This window comes from Hemicordylus capensis, chromosome 4 (assembly GCF_027244095.1).
Source record: "Hemicordylus capensis ecotype Gifberg chromosome 4, rHemCap1.1.pri, whole genome shotgun sequence".
Lineage (NCBI taxonomy): Eukaryota > Metazoa > Chordata > Lepidosauria > Squamata > Cordylidae > Hemicordylus > Hemicordylus capensis.
The window spans coordinates 136,801,931-136,825,077 of NC_069660.1; the positions used below are offsets into that span (position 1 = coordinate 136,801,931).

At 42.4% G+C, this 23,147-nt stretch overlaps 1 protein-coding gene across 4 annotated transcripts in view; it reads left to right on the forward strand.

Moving 5' to 3' along the window:
- Positions 1–23,147, forward strand: part of EEIG2 (EEIG family member 2) — a 157,012-nt gene that overhangs the window by 103,589 nt on the left and 30,276 nt on the right. For all 4 annotated transcript variants that reach the window (XM_053243518.1, XM_053243520.1, XM_053243517.1 and 1 more), the window contains 4 exons: positions 5,613–5,733; positions 9,732–9,761; positions 13,400–13,516; positions 14,494–14,540. In XM_053243518.1, coding sequence (XP_053099493.1) covers positions 5,613–5,733; positions 9,732–9,761; positions 13,400–13,516; positions 14,494–14,540 — 315 coding nt within the window. The remainder of the gene's footprint in view (positions 1–5,612; positions 5,734–9,731; positions 9,762–13,399; positions 13,517–14,493; positions 14,541–23,147) is intronic.

Sequence of the window (23,147 nt, forward strand, 5' to 3'; positions counted from 1 at the left end):
TCGTATTTGAATATTAATAAGGCAGGAGCCAAATATAAGGCTTGCCTTTAATTTCAAAGGTGAGCGGAGCTTAAAACATCCCAGAAGACCATTCAGAATACATCATGCTGAATGACAGCTCTGGCAGCCAATCCGAGTGGTTGGAGGGGGAGAGTCTTTTTCTTTATGTTGTAAATGAAGAAAGCACTCTCCATTTTGTAAGTCACAAGCAGAGTGATAGTATGCCACACTGTACACTTTGAAAAGTAAGAAAATTTTCATTTATTCATTTATTTAAGAGAGTGAAAAATGTGTGGCGTACTGGTAGTGGTATTGAGTGTTTCTGCGGGCCTGGCTGGCCACTGGCCAAATGGCCTATCAGGCCCCCTGCCCTGCTGCTTTTCTCTGTAGTGGTGGAGTCTCACTTCTCCAGCCAGCCTGCTTTCAAAGCTGCAGGTGGCCAGCCATGGCTGTCCCGCTCCCCAGCCCTGTTTCCTCCAGTGGGTCGTTCCTCCGGCCTGTTCTCCCCTCCCCCTGTGCACTTCTGTTCCCCACCCCATGCCTGGGGTCAGCAAAACATAGACAAGCCCTTGCATAAACACTGGGTTTTGGAGGAGTTCTGAGCACCTCCAAAACTCAATGTAACACTGTAGAACAATCCTATCCCGTCCCCCTCCCCTTTCTGCGGCTCTCCAGGGGTTTGGATGCAAGCCAAAACATAGGGACTTCTGAGCATTTGGGTCTCCCCTGATACTGGGCAAAGAGGAACCTTTTTAACGTGGTGATTCTCTTTATTTAGCAGAGGGAGAGTAACTGGCCCTATCCACCCCCAGCACAGTACCTCCAGTAACTGTTGCTGCTGTCTATCTTATGTTATTTTAAGATTGTGAGACCTTTGGGGTCAGGGAGCCATCTTATTTATTTATTTATTATTTCTCTATGTAAACTGCTTTGGAAACTTTTGTTGAAAAGTGGTATATAAAGATTGTTGTTGTTACACATTTGCAGGCTTGGCTTAAGTGAACAAATTATGTTTTTATGTGCTATCTAGGAAAATACTTTGTCTTAAGCAGGATGTTGGTAACTGATAGCAAAGATTACAGTTTGGACAGATAGTGCCACTATACAGATTTTTAGGCAAGTATCACTGCTGACCCAACTGACGTGTAGAAAGTGGTTGTGCAAATGTTATGAGCATCTATTGGAAAGTACAGGTGAAACTCGGAAAATTAGAATATCGTGCAAACGTCCATTGATTTCAGTAATGCAAATTAAAAGGTGAAACTGATATATGAGACAGACGCATTACATGCAAAGCGAGATAAGTCAAGCCTTAATTTGTTATAATTGTGATGATCATGGCGTACAGCTCATGAAAACCCCAAATCCACAATCACAGAAAATTAGAATATTACATGGAACCAAGAAGACAAGGATTGTAGAATAGAACAATATTGGACCTCTGAAAAGTATAAGCATGCATATGTATTCAGTACTTGGTTTGGGCCCCTTTTGCAGCAATTACTGCCTCAATGTGGCGTGGCATGGATGCTATCAGCCTGTGGCACTGCTGAGGTGTTATGGAAGACCAGGATGCTTCATTAGCGGCCTTCAGCAATTCTGCATTGTTTGGTCTCATGTCTCTCATCCTTCTCTTGGCAATGCCCCATAGATTCTCTATGGGGTCAGGTCAGGCGAGTTTGCTGGCCAATCAAGCACAGTATACTGTATACTTTTCGGAGGTCCGATATTGTTCTATTCTACAATCCTTGTCTTCTTGGTTCCATGTAATATTCTAATTTTCTGGGATTGTGGATTTGGCGTTTTCATGAGCTGTACGCCATGATCATCACAATTATAACAAATTAAGGCTTGACTTAACTCGCTTTGCATGTCATGTGTCTGTCTCATATATCAGTTTCACCTTTTAATTTGCATTACTGAAATTAATGGACTTTTGCACGATATTCTAATTTTCCGAGTTTCACCTGTATCTGTGTGAGGTGAACAATAAGGGACACCGTTGCTACTGGGTTTTTTAAAATCAGTTTTTTAAAAAATGTTTGCAATATATAAGAAATGAGTCTACCTCTGAAGACTTAGGTCATCTTTGGAAACTTTCTCTAATGCAACTTGAGGAGCTGTGGGGAGGGGAGGAAAGTGGGAAAGCCTGGTAGACATGCCTGAAAGGGCTCATTTGGAGCATGGTCGTGATACTTCTGCATCATAATATAATTTTGGAATCTCTTATTTCCCAATGTGTCTTGATTAGTCAGACATTAAATACTGTATTCATGGTACATAGTAAAATTACAGACCAAGGCTCATAGGAAGTTGACTCAGAATGGAAAGCTTTCATCAACATGTTTTTAGCACAATTGCCAAGTAGGCAGTCATTTCACTTCCATGGTAACCAATCAATACAAGTGTCAAACAGTTTGGGGAGAGGAGGAGATTTAGAAAATTCAGCCGTGTAAACTCAGAACTTTTAGTTACTATATCTTCATTCATTTGCTGTTAATATTTTCCAGATTACTTTATTTTCAAATGTATAGCCTGTTTTTCATTTCAAACAAATTTGCAAAGCAGGGAATAGTACAATTGGCTTTGGGTTCAAGAAATATTTGTTTTAACCATAAGACTGCACATGCATTGGGACTTCATTACTAGAGTATGAAGGGATTCTCAAGTTTCTTGATGAAAGAAATGGCTTCCACACTACCCATTTTTGAACCATTATCTTGCAAAAGTATAATTAAATTAAATGTTTGTTGCCAGGTGCCTTTATGCAGATCTTCCTTTTAATATTATGAGGAAAATCTGATGTCCTTGGATCTCAGTTCTTATCTAATGTGCAGCAGATACTATGCCAGAAGCAGTTGAGAATTGACCTTTTGCTTAAGGTGAAGATTTGTCTGGTTGTTCATATCTTTTTCATGTAACAATAATACCTGCTCCAAACCTATGCCTTTCAACCTGAATAATTGTTATCTGTGCTACGCAATAGGATTATGATGTGAAACACCGGAGTTTAACCCACTAAATGCATACAGCTGTTTGTATGAGTCTTAAAGATAAGTGTATGTGTATATATTACTTCCACACTTTATACATGTGGTGGGAGACACCAGAATCTCACACAGCAACTAGGTATGTAATAATGCTTTGACAATATCTTTTCTGTGAAATGTACTGACTAGTAGTTAAAAGCTTTTCTAACAGGTGTCTATTATGAACTAGACTCTAGAGCTAGATATCTTGTTCTTCACTTTCCTAGAAAAAGAGAATAAATATTTACCTAGGCAGTTTTATTATTTTTTAAAATGGAATCCAAACTGGACATTTCTTCTCCACCATTGTTTCCTGTCTTCAGGCTGTCAAGTAAATTTCAAATAGAACCTACACAATAACATGTCTTCCTGGCACGCAAAGCAAAGATGTGCTCAGGAGCTTCTTATGGAGCAAAATTATTCACCAAACATTCTGTTCACACACAAAGCTATACTTTTTTCCTCGACCTCAATACCAGCTGTCACATTTGTTAGCTGCAGACTCTGAAACTGTGGCTTGTTATAACCTAGATTTCAGCAGCCTCATTATATCAGTTTGTTAGTGACTGGCTGCCAGTACAGAAAAGTCAGGCATCCTTTTTATTATTGCTTTTTCTTCTCAACTGACATCGCTTTTCTCTGATGTTCTCTTTCTCTGGAGTTTTTCATTTCTCAGTATCTGCATCTATAGAGGGAAGGCATGGTCTGTGGGTGGGTAGATTCTGGTGTATGTCATCTTGCTGAGTGGTTACCAGCAAATTCAAGTCAGAATAACATATTAAACATTTCAAAAAGAACCCCCACAACCCAACCACCCACCCAAGCCCTAATCTGAAACAGTATGTTTACATACATTAACTATGGTTCTAACTCAGTTTGTTTCTAGAGGAAACTTAGCAAATAAGTTAATGAATTAGGATTTACTTCTTAGCCAGACTTCGAATCTTAGGTATAGCACAATGAGAGAAGTCATGGTTTAATTTAATATGATGCTGGGCATTATTTTTTTTTTAAAAAAAGACCCTTATGCACATTCCATATGGCTAGTTTCTCACTTAAACTGTGTGCCCTCCACTACCTGTGCAGTGACGGTATGCCTTTGCGGTGCCCAGGCCACAGATCCTTGGCATGGTAATACTGCACACACAGGCAAGGCAACCTAGTTTAAACAAGATACTGGTCACATGAAAAGTCAAATGAGTAATTTTTTTAATTGCACAGCAGTTGTCATGCTTAAACTATTATTAATTTTTCAATATCTCCAAGGAGAGCTAAAAGTAGAACCCACTTAGATCTGATTTTGCCACCAAGAATAGGCAATATTAAAATGGAAAGGGAAGAACTTTTCAATGTAGAGTCTTCCGATCTTGCACATACAGTTCCATGTTTTACAGTCCTGTCAATGAGGCAGAAATTGTTTATCCTGTTGCCACCCTTGTGAGAGAGTCCTGATTGGCTGCACTCTGTCCCAAAGTTGGGTTTGCAAGTACAAAAGTATTGCTTTGAGAGGAAATGGAGATAAAAGTAGCAAGTACCACCAAGGCTTATTTCCCCCCACAAGAGCTATATACTACTTCCACAGTTGAGTAGTACAGAGGGTACAGATTCTCCCCCACAGACTGATAGACAATAGAACATCTTACAAGTGTCGGTTCTAGGGGAAATGAGATGTTTCTACAATAGAATAATTGCCCTGAAGATAAGATGCTGCTTAACAACTCAGCTCCCTCAAAACCCAAACAGAACCTCTGGGATAGGCCCCCTGAATATGCTTTTGCATATATCTAGAATAAATTATGGCTGGCTTCTTCAGACTGTAAAAGATGTTTTAGGTTTGGGTATTAAGTATCCTTCAAAGTCTAAGAAAGCTAGTGGGAGTTCTTGTTTGCTACCTTTTATTTTTGTATGCTACCTTTCTTTTTCTCTTTCTCTTCTTCTCTCACAGCAGTGTTTGATCCTAAGTTGTGATCCTTGCAGGCAAATAGACACCATAGCTTGTTTCAGTTAGTAATTGCCAGATGTAAGGGGAGGAGGGCTTGAGCCTAAGGCTCATTCTCATAATGCTGAACCTAGTTTGAAATTACATCTGAACAACCCCTGCATTTTGCTGATTAGAGGTATCATATGGTTCAGCCTTCTGAATCCGCACAGTTCCCACTGAAGTGAATGACAATCCCTCAGAAATAATGGTACGTGAATTTTGCCTCTAGAAAATGATTTCAAATGGGCCATTAAAAATTAGATGAAGTGTTTAATGATTATAGAAAAGAAAGGTGACTTCAACTATTCCCCTACTATATTAATAAATAATAAGTATCTGTATAGCGCTTCAGTGTGTTCACAGCATTTAACATGAATTATCTTTATAAGGATCCTGGAAGATAAGTACTCTTATCCCCACAGTGGGGTGGGGGTGAAGGCTGAGAAAGGGTAGCAGAGGTGAAATTCAAATGGGAGAAGTCCTGCTTTGTAACTCAGCCACTGTTTTACACCAAAATCTTTTAAAAAAAATATTATTGCTTTTCTGAAAACTTATTGTCCTTGTCAGTATGTTTAATCTTTTGTAATTTCTTTGATTTACAGGGAAGTAGTACAGGCAAACTGTGTTCACTGGAAGAAGAGATTCTCATTTATGTGTAAGATGAGTGCAAGTGCAACTTCGGGGCTTTTGGATCCCTGCATTTGTAGGGTGTCTGTCCGAAAGGTAAAAATGCCAGTTCTTGTCTCCGGGTTGTTTGCATTGGACTTTGTGCTCTTATTGGTGTGTCTCTAAAGAACAAATAATATATATAATTATTTGATGGTGCATCCAGAGTCTAATTTCTTAACTAGGTATATATTTCTGCTCATCTCATAACAGCATTCTTTAGCAATGTAATTCTGCTCTAAATATCAAGTTATCTCTTGTTGACTGCTCTTAAAACGTCTTTCAAAAGCTGGCAGTTTGAAAATACATGAAAGTCTGGGTTCTTAACCTGTCTAATTTTGAAGAAAATTAGGGAAAGTAACTATTATTTTTCTAACATTTACCAGCAAAGCACTCTCGTTAAGTGTTAAATTCTGAAACCATACTTAGGCTTTGTCCAAGAATAGCTGGATAATTAAGGTCATAACTATGATTTATTAGCAAATAGTGTTCTCCAAATTGTATCAAGGGCAATGAAGATCTATGTACCTTGAAACAGTTTAACTGGAAAAATAGGTTGGATCCTAAGAATTGCAAGCACAGTTCTGCTTATAGAATAGGGCTTTTCTGACTCCACATTCCTCCTGCAATCCCTGAAAAGCTGCTCCTTGGGTCAGGGTATTATCTAGAATGACATGAGATGTGGCATAGAGACTGCAGTTGGAAAGGAGAATGAGTGGAAATTGTAGCTTCACATGAGCGAAAGTACCTTTTGCTTACATAAGCAGCCTTTTGGATCCAACCTTATAAAAGTGAGGGGTCTGTTTCAGTGTAAAGCTTGAGAGGTAGTAATATAAACATTGGCTGACATACTGTAAACATAAGAACAGCCCTGCTGGATCAGGCCCGAGGCCTGTCTAGTCCAACATCCTATCTCACACAGTGGCCCACCAGATGCCTCTGGGGAGCTCACAGGAAAGAGGTATGTGCATGCCCTCTTTCCTGCTGTTGCTCCCCTGCAACTGGTATTGAGAGGCATTGTGCCTCTGAGGCTGAAGGTGGCCGACAGCTACCAGACTAGTAGCCATTGATAGACCTGTCCTCCATGAATTTCTCTAAGCCCCTTTTAAAGTCATCCAAGCTGGTGGCCATCACCATGTCCCATGGCAAAGAATTCCATAGATTAATTGTGCGCTATGTGAAAAAAGTATTTCTTCTTGTCAGTCCTAAATTGCCCGACCTTCAGTTTCATGGCGTGAGCCCTAGTTCCAGTGTTCCCTCTTACAGGGATTCCCAGATGTTGTTGACTGCAACTCCCATAATCCCCAGCCAAAGGCCATTGCAGCTGGGCATGCTGGGAGTTGTAGTGAACAACCATTGGGAATCCTTGTTAGAGGGAACAGTGCCTAGTAGGGGTGTGCACAGAACCGGCTGGTCCGGTTCAAGACCGGACCCAAACCGGACCTGACAAGTTCGGTTCGGCACCCCCTTGAACCCCCTCAGTCCGGTACGGGGTTTTTTTTTCACGATTTAAAAAAAATTACACCATTCGGGGGAGTTGTTGGAGGTGGCGTAGGGGTCCGTGGAGGTTCCCTTCCCCCCTGCTGGCCTCCCTTCATGCCGCCACTGGCTGTTCAGCCAGCTCTTTGGCCCGTTCGGACCTTCCTCCTCCGGCACGGTGGCCACCAAAATGCGCCAGAGGGGGAAGGCCAGAATGGGCTGAAGAGCCGGCTGAACGGCTGGTGGCGGCATGAAGGGAAGCTGGTGGGGGAGGGGAAACCTCCACAGACTCCCCCCTGCCAGCCGCCTCCCCCAAATGGGGTAAGTTTTTTTAAAAATTAAATTTTAAATAAATTGATTAAATAAATAAATAAAAACCCGCAAACCCCCAGAACAGTTGGGGGGTGTTCAGTCCAGGGTCGGACTGAACAGGGGATGGTTCGGCTCAACCCCGAACGGTCGAACCAAACAGGTTTGACAGCAAACACGCTTGACATCAAACGTGTTTGCACATCCCTAGTGCCTGGTTCTACTGCTGTGAAAGAGGGAGAAAAATTTCTCCCTGCCCACCCTCTCCACTTCATGCATAATTTTATACACCTTGATCATGTCTCCCCTTAGTTTCCTCTTTTCTAAGATAAAAAACCTCAGATGCTGTAGCCTAGCCTCATAAGAAAGGTGCTCCAGGCCCCTGATCATCTTGGTTGCCCTTTTCTGTACCTTTTCCAGTTCTACAATATCCTTCTTAAGAGAGGGTGACCAAAGCTGTATGCAGTGCTCCAGATGCGGCTGCACCATAGATTTCTTTAAGGGCATTATAATATTAGTGTTTGTATTTTCAATCCCCTTCCTAATGATTCCTAGCATAGAATTAGCTTTTTTCACAGCTGCCGTGCACTGAGTCGACACTTTCAATGAGCTGTCCACCATGACCCCAAGATCTCTCTCCTGGTCAGTCACCAACAGCTCAGGTCCCATCAGTGTATATGTGAAGTTGGGGTTGTTGTTTTTTTGCCCCAGTATGAATCACTTTACACTTGCTTACATTGAACCGTGTTTTTGTCGCCCACTTTGTCACCCATTTTGTCGCCCACTCCCCCAGTTTGGAGAGATCTTTTTGCAGGTCCTCGCAATCTGTTGTGGAATTCACTACTAAATAGTTTAGTGTCATTTGCAAATTTGGCCACTTGGTTGCTTACCCCAACTTCTAGATCATTTATAAATAAGTTAAAGAGCATTGGTCTCAGTACTGATCTCTGGGGGACCCCACTTCTTACTTCCCTCTGTTGTGAAAACTCTCCATTTATACCTATCATCTGTTTCCTGTCCTTCAACCAGTTACCGATCCACACATGAACCTGTCCCCTTATTCCATGACTACTTAGTTTACTTAAGTGCCTTTGGTGGGGAGCTCTGTCAAAAGCTTTTTGGAAGTCCAAGTATACTACATCAACATGATAACATTATGTGTATGTTGTATTGTAATTTTGCAAAAATTGTACAAATGGAGTTGCATGCCAGTGTGGCCACTGGAAATAACAGCCATGCCATCATGCAACTGCACTTGTGCAAAAGAACTCTCGTGCAACTGCACAAACACTACATTATAACACTCATGTAATGTTGTGCGGTAAGTCAGCCAGTATTTGAATCCAATTCACTTCACATCAAATATTTTTTTAAATAATGATTCCCCTAACTTGGGCTGGTCTTTATAGTGGGTGAGACCCATTGTTTACCAAACAAAATAACAGTTAGAAATTTGTAGGATTTCAACTTCAAACAATAATTAGAATCTGAATCTTAGAAGACATTCTGCTTCTCCTGGGATGGTGTGGCTTTGAAATAATTGATCTCATTGAGTGTTAAAAAATCTGTTGGACAATAACAGTTAAAATCTGATTATTATAGTCAGAATTTGTTCTAAAAAATACAAAAAATATATTTAAACATTTAACCGAGTATATTGTGATATTACAAGTAGTGCATTCAGCTAATCTCAGTGGCAGGATTGTGTATGCAAAATTTGGTATTTGTAGGTCATCAGAAAGGAAGACTTTATTTCACACAAACAAATTATTCAAAACATATAATAGATGTTGTGTTTTCTTTTTCATACTAGAAGAATTGGAAATCAGTGGGTTGGTTGGAAAGAGTTTAGTATTGTATGTGTCATCGGTAATAGCCTATAAGCACCCAAGTTTAGCAAAGGTTATTTCATGACCCCATCAGAATTGCTGGGGTGGGGGTTCACAAATCCTTCCCTCAGTTCCAGTCACTTTGGGGTGCAGATACAGTGGAAAGAAGTGATAAAATGCTTCTGCTCATCTTTTTAATCTGCTTCAACCAAATCAAAATGAGTAGTAGCAGCTACTTGTCTTAACTGCCCTTCTTGACTTAGGGAACTCCACTAAGATAACTTTATATGCCTCTCTCAGAATTACTATGTGGCAAATAATATACATGATGCATGTGATGTGTTCACTTGTTTAGTTATTGTCAAGTACGTATTGAAAGAAGTTTGCTTTACAGAAAAGTTGTAATTATAAACCATATTATTATATTTATTTTTGCAGGAATTAAAAGGTGGGAAGGCCTATGCAAAGGTAAAAGAATATGATCTTATCAATGAAATATTTTGCTTCTCTCCCCGCCCCCCCCCCCATCTATATACTATTTCCAAAAGAATTGAAAATGTTATGATCCTTATGAATGGAGAACTGGAGTGCCTGTGGGCAAGTGAGGGTACCAGCAGATTTGGGGTGATCTGCAGATACACTAGTTTCACAAAAATCTGAAAGGGAAAAAACTCAAACTGCCTCATGTTAGTCAATGGGACAGAATGTGTGTAAGCTCAGAAAATTAAGAAGCAGATGGGCAGAGCTACAAGGGGCTTCAGCAAAAAGAGCAGGAAACTTCTCTGCTTGAACAACCTCTAAGGGAGGCTACTAAGGGAGAAAGCTGTCTAATAATTCTCCACAGAAGAAAATGTTGAAACTCTGTGGCTCCCTCACCAGTCAGGTAACCCTGTTCAGTTTCTGAAGGGGAAGAGTTTAACACCCTTAATCTCTTAGGGAGTCTCCTAGGTGCTGGTGGGCAAGTTCTTAGGGAATTTTCTTACAATTCTCCAGCTTTCGGGGAACATTGTGGAGGTTCAGATAATCACAATAAGACTTAACAGTAGAAACATGCCTTAGGCCACTTTGAAGTAGTTACATAAAACTGAGAATGCTGCTGCTTAACACTACTCTTGAAGCATTAGGGCTAGATGAAAAGGAGCTGCAACTGAGCACCAGTGCCCTCCTCACCGCCTACAAAAAATCCCCAGAAAAAGTAAAAATTGCACATAAGGTAAGACCCACGTTAGAGCAGGGATTCCTGTCTTTGTTGCTGACTTCTGTTTTTCCACCATGCTCAGCCACTGGCTCAGGTAATGCATGTACACCAGGGCCCTTCGCAGGTGGCAGTTTTACTTCACTTCTCCACAGGAAGGGTGGGTGGTGTTCATAAATTGCGGGGGTGGGACTTATTTTGAAGTCCGTGCAAGACATCAAGGTGCCCTCCATACACATTTCGGATTTCCCCCTGCACATTGGAGCTTAGCCTACATTATCTTTGTGCTAAAAAGTTCCACTTCTTACTTTTTGGAATACTTTGATATATCCCAACATTTCTTCAGAGATGTATGGAGGGGTCATACTGATAGAGCATCTTTTCTTAAAGCCTCACTTAAATTAAAAAAAAAAAGATTTACTTGCTGATCATGCGGAAGATTGACTGCCTGAAGGAGGAGCAATTCACCCACTTATCTTTTCAATCTTCCGCAAGATTGACTAGAGATGTGCACGGTCCGGACCAGTCCGGACCAGCACCGAAGGGGGGCCCTTTCTTTTAGGGCGGGAGGGCTTTCTTACCCCTCCCACCTCTTCACCCCCTCCAGCGCCCGTATTTAACTGAATAACGGGCCGCTGGAAACCAGCCGCCGCCGCCGCCGCCCCCCCTGAGCAGATTCACATAGAAAGGTGCCCATACCCCTGCCGCCGTCGCCCGCCCGCCAGCCCTCCCTCCCTCCCAGCTGCCCGCCCGAGTCCTTACCGAAAGCTGCAGGAGAAAACGAGAGGAGCTCCCGGACAGAGCACCTCTCGTTAGAAAGGCCTGCTGCAGAATGAAGGCACTTTGCGCGCGCGCACATGCGCGCGCCACAAAGGATGCCGGAGGCCCGGTCTACCCGCCGGGAAAAGGCCTTTTCCCGGCAGGTAGACCGGGCCTCCGGCGTCCTTTGTGGCGCGCGCATGCGCACGCGTGCAAAGCGCCTTCATTCTGCAGCAGGCCTTTCTAACGAGAGGAGCTCTGTCCGGGAGCTCCTCTCATTTTCTCCTGCAGCTTTCGGTAAGGACTCGGGCGGGCGGGCAGCTGGGAGGGAGGGAGGGCTGGCGGGCGGGCGACGGCGGCAGGGGTATGGGCACTTTTCTATGTGAATCTGCTCGGGGGGGCGGGGGCGGGGGCGGCTGGTTTCCAGCGCCCTGTTATTCAGTTAAATACGGGCGCTGGAGGGGGCGAAGAGGCAGGAGGGGTAAGAAAGCCCTCCCGCCCTTAAAGTTATGCCCCCCACCCGGACCCGAACCAGCAAGGGCCGAACCGGTCCGGCAGTTCGGCCATTCCTTAGAATGGCCGCCGGACCGGTTCGGACTCACCCCTAAGATTGACTGCCTGAAGGAGGAGCAAAAAAGAAAAGAAACCCGGACAAATCTATCCAAACACAAAACCCAGCAGAAGAGTGCAGTTGCTTAGGGAGGCCATAGACAGCCTGTGTTCAAGTTGCCCACCAGTGTTCTCTCTAACAGGGATGCCCAGATATTGTTGGCTACAACTCCCATAATCCCCAGCCAAAGGCCATTGCAGCTGGGGATGCTAGGAGTTGTAGTGAACAACATCTGGGAATCCCTGTTAGAGGGAACAGTGCTGCAGCGCCACTTCTTTTTCCGTCACACGTGGGGAGTCCCTTTTCTCCCCACCCTGCACGGCGGTGGCAGCAGTGGCAGTAGTCTCCCTGAGGAAGCAGCCCAGGGTAGGCTGCCCTGACCCTGCCACTCAGCCACCACCGCTGCTGCCACTAGGTGCACGGTGGGAAGAGAAGGGGCACCCCACGTGCACTTCAGGGTTAAAAAGGTATGTATGTGTACATTTGTACCAAGAGGAAGCAGTTTATGCAAGCACACCCAAGAGTAAGCAAAGGAAGGGTATGTACAAGGGGAGCCTAGATGTGCACACTCCCCAGTGTAAGACTATATCACAGTGGAATCTATATGTGAAGAGGTGGTGGTGGCAGCTGAGCAGTGAGGGCAGGGCAGCCTAACTCAAACTGTTCCCTTAGGGAGGCTGGTGATGTCATCGTCCATGCCTCTGCAGCTGCCCACACCATGAGTAGCAAGAGAAAAGGCATGCTGGAGGTGCTGCCACGTACCACATTACAAACAGCTCTGTCCCTGGAAGAGTGCCACCTGCTGGTAGTAGACGGAATTTTTTACCACAGGCTTTATAACGGCCAGGGTGGCAGGTAACGATGTGGTTGGTCTGGCAAGTTGTCGGTCTTCCAGAAGTCTCTCCAAAAAAGTTTATTTTTTAAAGGAAATAGATTTTCATGAGCCCAATTGAAAATTTTGAAAGACACACACCACGCATGCGCAGGTAGGAAAGAGGAGCGGCATCCCACTTCCTCTAGAAAGCCATTGGTCAGAAGGGGTAGAGAAAGACTGGGGAGCAAGCAGTATGAACGGTGCATGGGGGAAAATGGCAAGGAACTGAGATGAACCCTGTTAAAACAACACCAATGTGAACGACTCCCAGGTTTCTCCAGACTATCCTTACTATGCTTATATGCGGCTAATATGCTCTCATAACTCACTACTTTGCCCCACTTAATCCTGCAGTAGAGGCCACCATCTGGGAAAGGCCCAGGGACGTAGTGCAATATTTTGTTGTGGGTCCATACTTGTGTAATTTTAATATACAAATTCATTCAGATTTATTGTGCCTATAATGAAAAATTATACTGGATACCACAAATCTGGTATCCAGTATATGCAACCAGAGGAACTAGTTGCATAGCACCAAGAAAGTTTAGATGTATTATTTCAATGTGGTGTTCCGCTTAGCCAATCCTTTGATTTTATTTAAGTTTGAATTCAAAGAAGTCCAAATTTCCTCGGCTGTTTGTGACTGCTAACTATCTTTTTGTCAATAGCTGGGTTTTGCAGACCTCAATCTGGCAGAGTTTGCTGGATCAGGAAACACTACTCGTCGCTGTTTACTCGAAGGTTATGATACCAAAAACACAAGGCAGGACAACTCAATTCTCAAAGTAATTATGTGTGTGTGTGTGTATGTGTGGTGTTTTGTTTTTAAGAAAAAGAGCATTTCTGCTAAACGGTCAACGGAAGCATCTATTTAACACAACAGTTTATTTCGGTCCACAGACCATAAAAACATCAATTTAACAAAGTGGTACTTCATTTCTAAATATTGACAGGACAGATTGAACTCAAGGTTACCATAATATATCATTCCAGTAGGAATCTGGAAACAAAGGTGCAAGTACAGAGTGAAAATTATCAAAGAAGCTCTGTATAAATGAAGCCATTTAAAAAAGATAAAAGTAAACTAATTAGAGAATTAATTAATTTTCCAGGTAGTTATTCCTCCAGTCATGGCTTGTGATACAATAAGCAAAGATGTTGTGAAAATCCTTCACTGCGGAATGTTGTCAATAGTTGTGAAGCTATAATATTTGCCTGTTTTTAGTGCTTCCCATCTGCAATGTTGTGCATAATTTGACCCTTTCTTAACAGTGATGTGACTCTTCTAGAAAATTTTGAATATTTCATGGAAATATTCCCATGAAAATTTTCTTCATTTTATATGATTTCTTTTCCTAGTAAAATTTCACTGTTAATTTTTAAAATATTAACAGATTGTTTTAAGCATGACTAAAAAATGCGTTATCTGCTCATTTACTGCTTGAAGTTCAACACAGTAACGTAGAAACCTTTCTGCAGTAAAAACCTGGTAATTGAAAACCTTCTGCCCCATATCACTGATTTTCAATTTGTGGATTGCATTTATAGACAGATTTTTGTAAAACACAGAAGAGACAAAAGTACTTTCTCGTATTGGACTGCTGTCATTAATTTCCACACGTCCACAGAGAGCTTTACTGTCAGTCACTTCATTCATCCTTGCAGCAACCCTGTGACACTTAACATGTCATACATCTGTCTTGTGTATATTCCTTTTTTTCATACGTTTGGGAGTTTTATTCCAGTTGTTTGTTACTTACAGGTGCTGATCAGCATGCAGCTAATGTCTGGAGACCCGTGCTTTAAAACGTAAGTTTACATATGATACAGTATGTTACATTTCTGGTAACCACTGGAGGTCTTGAGTAAATTCCATGTCTGAGGACCATCCTCTAGAAAAAGTACTTTTGTCAAGTTGTAGGGGTTCTTGGCTATGAATAGACTGCAAATGTTAGTGTTTGTTTCAGTTGCCTTAATGGAGATTATCTCTTTGCAGGCAATTGTGCTCTTCATCAAAAAAATTTGGAAGGAGAGAAATGGGGATTTAGGCAAATGCAGGGCTTGATACACAGTGCTATGTCATCCCAGTACGTAGAACCACAGGTGCAACAGAAAGCTGCCTTCGTATTGCTGAGATAAAGAGAAATAGTGCCTAGTGAGAGCTGGTATAGCATAGTAAGACAGACAATGAGCTGTGAATCAGAATTCAAATCTTACTTCTGCCATGAACACACTAGGTGACTCTCAGCTGCTTCCTCTCAGCCTCATATCCCCAGTGACAGTATGGGGATAATAATACTTTATTAAAAGATTTCTCACCAGTTTTATTTTCCTGAATGCATTCAAAGTAGCTAACATAATAGATTAAAACAATGTAACAAAAATAAAGGAGCCATCATAAAATCACCTAAAATAAGCCACCTTGGAATTTTCTTAATGAAAGGTGGGGTATAAATTTAACAATAAATAAATAAGAAAGAAAGAGAAAAAGGCAGGCAGATCAGCCCATATTTGAAAAGATGTGGGTAAACAGAAAGGCTTTTGATTTCTACCAGAATGTGGCTAAATAAAGCACTAAATGCATGTCGGTGGTGGTGGGACATTTCAGAGTAGCTACAGAGTTTCACAGAGTGGCTATAGAGAAGACTTGTGGTGTTGTCAGACTCACCTCTGAAAGAGCAAGAATGTAAGAATGGCCTCCCGAAATGTGTAGATGATAATGCAATATGAGGGCAATAGGGTTTTTGCAAGAGTTACATCAAGATAATACACATGATGTGGTTTGCACACTCAAAAGGCCTTATAAAAATGCTAAGTAAAATTATCACTAATGTACAAGTATGTGCCCCAGCTGCTTCACAAAAGTTACTGGGGTTTTGGATGCTATTTTCTTTGCATCCAGTACAGAAGATTCATGTGTGGGGCCTTTCCCAGATGGTGGGCTTAATCACGGAATTAAGTGGGGTAAAGTAGATGAGGCAATGTATTAGCCACATGTAAGTGCAATAAAGATAATTCGAAGATACCTGGGGGCTGTTCACGTAGAGCTGCTTTAATAGGGTTCCTATTGGTTCTTCCCAATTTTTTCCATGCACCGTTTATACCATGCACCTTTCAGGTCCATGTAGGGTGTACCATCCCAGAGTGGTACACTGGGAGTGTATCACTCCAAGTGGTATTTAATGGTGAACATAAGTAGCCTTTTCTTAAAGCCTTGCTTTTTGCTGTTGTTTAAAAAAACACAAAACATTTGCTTGGTGATCTTGTGGAACATCATATGCACAGAGTTAAGATTCCCTTTCCCATAAGCCCCCTTACTCTTGTCCCCAGGACGGCAAATCTTTGGCTGCCTATGGGTGTTGCCCTTTTTTAGTAGATCACCTGGTATTTCCCTTCTTCCCCACTGAATCACATCAAGTTTAAAACTCACTTTATTTAGTTTGGATTGATTTGGTGGGTCTATAGAATGTGGACAAAGACCTGGAAACTCACATGGATCTTGCAAGTGCAAGATTCTGAATCATACCAGTTGTCTTGGACTTTTACTTCTCCCACCCCAGCAAGCTATTGTAATTGGGATGTAGCAAGTTTGGTGTGGGCCCCCCATATATAAGTTGTAGCGGATTAAAGCCTTTGTCTCAGAGCAAGCTTCTGTGAGGGGAAGGGGAAATGCTGAATTATCCCTGCTGAGCTTTCTGGCAAAGGCTGCTCCTAAAACTTTCCTGTAATTTTTGGTAGGTTCTAAAGGCTGCCACCACCACCTGCTTATCAACAGAGCTTGAACCCCCTTGGGCTTGGGGTAGAATCCCAGGGAAACTCTCTTTCTTTTGCTATTGAAAACGTACACAAAAATCCCCCACTTGCAAGCCTACATGTGGTGAGAAAACTGGTAGTTGCTGAATGTCTGAGGACGTGCTTGCACCAGAGTAAGACCCCCTTCCAGCCCCCCGCTTCTCTTGAGTTAAAAACCCCACTCAGGGAGGCTTGTAAAAGAAAAGAACAAAAAGAAAAACAGCTTTATTCAAGTACCACAGACTGCTTCCATCAGAGGCTCTCTCAGCTTTTAGTTACAAGTAAAAATACTCAGTAGGTTACAATAATACTTCAAAAAGCCCTCCAAATGATGTTTACACTTTAAAAATTGTGGTCACCCAGTTGCAAGGAACAGGTATGTAGGGAAATACAAAAGCACTTTTAAAAGCTTACAGAGTCTTTTTGCAACACCCCGGCTGGGTGGGCGAAGGCTTATGTTTCTTAGTTTAGTTACATTACAGATAAAAAATCCTATAACAGTTTCAGGGATATACAAAGTATACACCACAGAAACAGAAAATCTAACAAGAAATCTGACTAAGCAAACTTTCCCTAGACTAAACTTCCCAAAGCCAAAGCCCAGGCTTTCTTTTTCTTGAACTCACCTAAACCCTGGTTGAGAATTCAAGCCCCTGCTGCAGCCATCCTTCATGGCCACATGTGTTCCCCTCTGCGCCCCCAGTCCAGCTTCTTCAAACAAAAAACTCCCAATGGCTCCCTAGGTCCCACCCACCTGGTATGCTGATTGGCTGATCCCTGGAGTTCACCAGCCTGTCATTCAGGACAGGATTCACTTCTGGTTAACTCCTTAGGGGAGGGCTGGCTAGTCACTACAGAAGGACTGTAAGGACATGATGAAATACAAAACATTCTTGGAAAATCCTTTCTTTCTTTCCTGTGCAAATAATATCACATATTCTTCAAGTACATAGATACTTTCTCTCACACACATTTACCTGGACACACACCCCTGGTTCAGAAACAATTTTTAAAACATATACATACTACAACCACCTTATATAGCCATACAACATCAACAATAAAGAGCAAAGAGTGAGCTGTCACTCATTCAGAGGGCCCCACCCCACCTGTTCAATTATAGCTACATCCCTGAATGTCATGGTGGAAAAACTGAAGAGAATATATTGGGCAAATCCTGGTCTCGGCTGCAGTATTGTGCCGGGTGCAAGAGAGTGTTGCGTTTTAACCTGGTTTATAGAAAATCAATACCTTTATAAAAATAATTTTCAGTAACTGTGTCTTGATGAGAAAGCATTAGCAGAACTAAATTAGCAGAACTAAATGAGTTAGGAATACACATGGAATTCTTTGTTACTTGAGTTCTTTTAATTCTTTGAGTTAGGAATACAAAACCATGTGTTGGGGATTAAGGATGCTGTGTCTTCTGTGTTTGACCTTTAGCTGCAGGAGTGTAAAATAGCTCTCTCTGTGTGTGTGTGTGTGTGTGTGCGCGCGCGCGCGCACGCATGTGCCTCACTCGCTTTCTCTGTTCCAGCAAGCTTTATATGAACACTGCACCAAAAGGAAAAATGTGGTTAGGATGAATTTCTAGACTAATGAGATATTGTGCGATGAGTCATGCAACTTGGCGAGTGGTCTAATTGTAGCAGTGCAGCTGGGAAGCTTTTATTTCCATCAACTGTGCTGCAAAAGTTAGATGTAGGTAGTAAAAAAAACATGTTACCTAGTGTTATAGCGCAGAATACATTTTTAATCAAATTGCTGTTTTTATTAAGTGCATCTTTTGTGAGTTGTTTCTGGGCAATAAACTTTTAGGTGAAGGATATATGAGCGCTAGAGTACCATTTCCAGAACACTATAAAAAGATGTCATGTTTGCCTCAAGCAGAAACTGCTCAGATGACAAAATATTTGCTGTCCTGAATTCTACCTTTTAATTCTCAACAATTCTGTGAAAAAGACTGTTGGATTTATTTATTCTAAAAATTGCTTTAATAGAAATACTCTTTTGTAATGGCTTTTAAATCCAACCATTAATGTGCAAAATTATTATTTAAATGGTAGTTCACTTATAGTAGAACCAGGGTGAGGTATTTATTTAGGGAGGCTCTACACACGATCCGTGCGTAGAGCCTAACTGGGCTCTGTGGAGAGAGCAGGCTTAGCCCACTCTCCCCGCAGACGAGCAGGAAGCTCACCCTGGGCGGCCAGATTGGCCAGCCTCATGATTACCAGCTCCTTGACAGAGCTGGTAAGGGCAGCAGGGATCAGGGGCCACTTGGCCCCTGGAAGTCCCAGAATGCCCCTGTGCATGTGCAGGGCATTCTGGGGAGACCCCCAAGGCCAGGAGGCTTGTTGGAGCCCTCGCTGCCACCTCTGCTCTCCCTGGGATAACGGAGGTGGTAGCGAGGGCTCCTTCAAGCTCCTTTTCTGCCTCCCAGATGACAGCACAGGCTGGTATGCATTGCATTTTGGGCCTTTCTCCGCACGGGCACCTGCACAGTAAGGCCCAAAATGGGCTGCAGACTGGCCCGCGCTGTCATTTGGGAGAAAAAAGGGGAGCTGGAAGGAGCTCTTGCTGCCCTCATCCTGCTGCCACTGCACAGCAGTGTGTTTTTTTAAGGTAAAAGGGGGAACTTTCCCTTGTCCACTCCACCCCAGCACAACCCTTTACTTGTAAAGGGGAATCCTTACTGGATTCTCATTTACAAGTATGGCCCTTGAGCCAGCTCGTGAGCAGGGGGCTTGACTTGGCTTCCCACTGGAGCGAGACCAGCCCCTTGGTTGGGCTTGAGGGCAAGCCTATTTGCATATCCTTAAGCAACAGCATCAGGAACCTGCTCAAGAGGTAGGAGTATAACCATTGCAAATCAGTGCCTCCTACTCCCAGCCTCTTCAGGTGCTCCAGTACCATCGTGGTCAATGGTATTGAAAGCTGCCAAAAGAATCAACAAGAGTCACACTCCCCACTGTCAATTCCTAATTGGAGATCATCCAGGCCATCCAAGGCCATCTCAACCCCATAGCCTACCTGAAAAAAAGGTTTCAGAGGGGTACAGATAATCTGCTTCCTCCAAGAAAACCTGAAGATGAGATGCTACCACCCTCTCAGTCACCTTGCACATCATGGGAGGTTGATGACAGGCCTATAATTGCCTAATTCTGAGGGATCCAATGCAGGTTTCTTCAAACGTAGTCTAATAATTGCCTTCTTGAGACAAGAGGCATTCTGCCCTCCCTCAGAGAAGCATTACTGATATTAACAAGACCCTCTCCAATAACCTCCCTGATAGATTGTATAAGCCATGTTGGGCAAGGGTCAAGAGAACAGGTGGTAAGATGAAGTGTCCCAAGCAGCTTCTCCACATCCTCGGGAGTCACAAACTGAAATTGATCCAATTTAATCACACAAGAGGAGACAACTCCACTGCCGGTCACTTCCACAGTAGACTCTGCAGTAACTGTAGAGTCTAGTTCAGCTCAAGTACGAGAGATTTTATCTGCAAAAACCTCATTTAAAACGTCACAGTGGGTAACTGATGGATCCAAACACTCCATTCAAGGGAGGAAGGGAATGCACCAGCCTTCTCACATCCCTAGTCAGCTCCACTGGACAGGAGTTTGCAGAAGCAATGCGGGCAGAAAAGAACTGCTTCTTTGCTGCTCACATTATCAAAGCATAGATCTTCAAATGCGCTCTGTGTTGTAATCTGTTGTTCAAGCCACTTGCGCTCTAGCCTTGCCACTTCAGCTCCATAGTTCTTCCATATACCAAGGGGCTAATATAGAAGTGGGTTGGAGAAAGAGCTTAGGAGTATTCTTGTCTACTGTCCTAGTAAGTTCATTATTCCAAGTTTGAACCAGGGCATCAACGGAATCGCTGGCAGAAATGTTCAAGCACTGGTCCTAGTTAGCTGCCTAGCCTGCAGTCTGCGCTAATTGCCATTTCCGAGAAGTCTTCAGAGGCAGCCCCCATGTAATGTATTGATTGATAGATTACGTGCCGTCAAGTCGGTGTCGACTCTTAGCGACCACATAGATATATTATCTCCAGGATGATTTGTCTTCAACTTGGCCTTTAAGGTCTCTCAGTGATGCATTCATTGCTATCGTAATTGAGTCCATCCACCTGGCTGCTGGTTGTCCTCTTCTTCTCTTTCCTTCAATTTTTCCCACATTATGGACTTCTCAAGGTAGCTGGGTCTTCGCATAATGTGTCCAAAGTAGGATAGTTTGGGCCTGGTCATTTGTGCCTTGAGTGAAAATTCTGGATTGATTTGTTCTATGACCCATGTGTTTGTTTTCCTGGCTGTCCATGGTATCCTCAAGAGTCTTCTCCAGCACCAAAGTTCAAAAGCGTCAATGTGTTTTCTATCTCGTTTCTTCTAAGTCCAGCTTTCACATCTATAGAGTGTCATGGGAAAAACCATTGCCCAAACGATTCTAAATCTTTGTAGGTGTAGACACATCACAGCATCTTAAGTATCCTTTCCAAGGCCTTCATTACAACCCTACCAAGTGCTAGTCTGTGGTATATTTCTTGACTGCTGGATCCTTTACTGTTGATGGTCGATCCTAAAAGGCAGAAGCTATCCACTACTTCAATGTCTTCATTGTCAATTCTGAGGCTGGTTGCTGTACCTGTTATTAGTTTAGTCTTCTTTATATTTAGTTGTAGTCCAGTTTTTTCACTGTGTTCTTCGACTTTCATTACTGGAGCTTGCAGATCACCTGAGTTCTCAGCTATCAGAGTGGTGTCATCAGTGTAGCGCAGGTTATTGATATTATTGATGTATTACAGTGATCTATTTTGGAGGTTACCAAAGAAGGGCAAGGCTATCTCTGTCTAGGAGGAGCTACAACTGGCACATCATCCTTAGCAAATAGAAGATGCTCTGTGCTGTGGATGTAGTTGAGCCTCTAGGAGCATTCCCAGACTATGAGCCTGGTCCTTTAAGGGGAGTGCAACCCCATGTTGAATATGACCACCTTACCAGCAACATCTTTTACAGGAATAAGCTTCAGTGTATTAGTCTTATGCAGTCCATTACTGATTCCAGATACTGATTTAGCATTTCCATCACTTTAACTGAATTAGATGCAAAAGCCCTATTAACTGGGGGGGGGGGGCATTTTTATAACTCTCTTATATTTAGCAGAGAGAGAGAGAGAGCAACTATCCAACCCCAGTGCATTGTCTCTCCGGTGGCTGCTGTTGGTATTTACCTTGTGTTTCTTTTTAGATTGCACACCTTTTGGGGAATAGAAAACATTCTATCTAAATTGATTTGAGAATCTTTGTTGTTGTTTGTTGTATATATTGCTTTTCAGTATATGGTTGAAAAGCAATATATAAGCAAAGTAAATTTTGGTATCTACTGACACTTCATTCCAAACCCCTGCATGGCATCACTAAGAGTTTAGTGTAGGTGTTAAAAAAACAAGAGAAACATTTATCTCTCCCCCCCAGCACAATAAACATGTGTGCTTTTGTTTCTGTTAGCATTTTTCATGCTTTTTCATGGCTTCTGGTGATATTTTGGTGGTCTAATTCATAAACAATATGTTAAGTACTTAGGTGCCAAAGCATTAATTTGGGGTTCAAGCTGTTCCCTCTTCTTAAACGATTACTTACATCTCCTCTCCCAGAAGAGATTAAGTTTAAAACTTGAATAAAGAGATTGAGTCAGCCTGAAAGGTGTACTTTGTAAAGAAAGGTGTTCTTTATATTATGTGAGTGAGTGGCTGGTTTGCAGAAGGCTTGTTGGATTAAGCAAACATATATTTATTTTGAGTCATTTATTAGCCCAGCTACAGACATCATGGGTGTAGAGACTGTTACCTGCCTTTCCGCATAGCAAAGATTCCACTGGGGCCATAAAAGCTATTCTGTTGTTTAGAAATAAGATTTATTATTTTGATGTGGCATTGGTACACATCATGCTGAAGTGAACAATTCTGTTTTTGACTCCTGGCGCCCACAGAGCCCTGTGGTTGTCTTTGGTAGAATTCGGGAGGAGTTTATTTATTTATTTTTATTATTTATTATTAAAACTTTTATACCACCCTTCCAAAAGGCTCAGGGCGGTTTACATTAAAACATGTTTACCACTGCCTCCTCCTGTGCAGTATGAGATGATGCCCTTCAGCATCTTCCTAAATCACTGCTGCCCGATACAGTACCAGCAGGGATTCAAAGCAGCAACCTTTTGCTTGTTAGTCAAGCATTTCCCCAGCTGCACCACTTAGGATGGTAACAAGGCAGCAGCCCCCACATCAGCCTGACTGTTCGTTGTACACATAATAAAGCAAAACTGGTCACCTCTTAAAATACTCTGGCCACATACAGCTATGGCCATGGTTTCCCCCACATCACTTTTGAAGTTCCAATTGATTATGACCTTATTATTATAGCCTGCATCTGTGACAGAGGGATATATGGAGCGAGGAAACCTTTAGAAGTCAAAATGATTAAAATATTTTACAGCATTGTCAAACATATATACGCACAACGGAGGAATATATATAGTAAGACACTCGCTTTGCTTCCGCAAACTACGTTATAAATTCAATAAAATATTTTTTAGCAGATTCAGATTGATATCGGAGCAGTAACTTATTC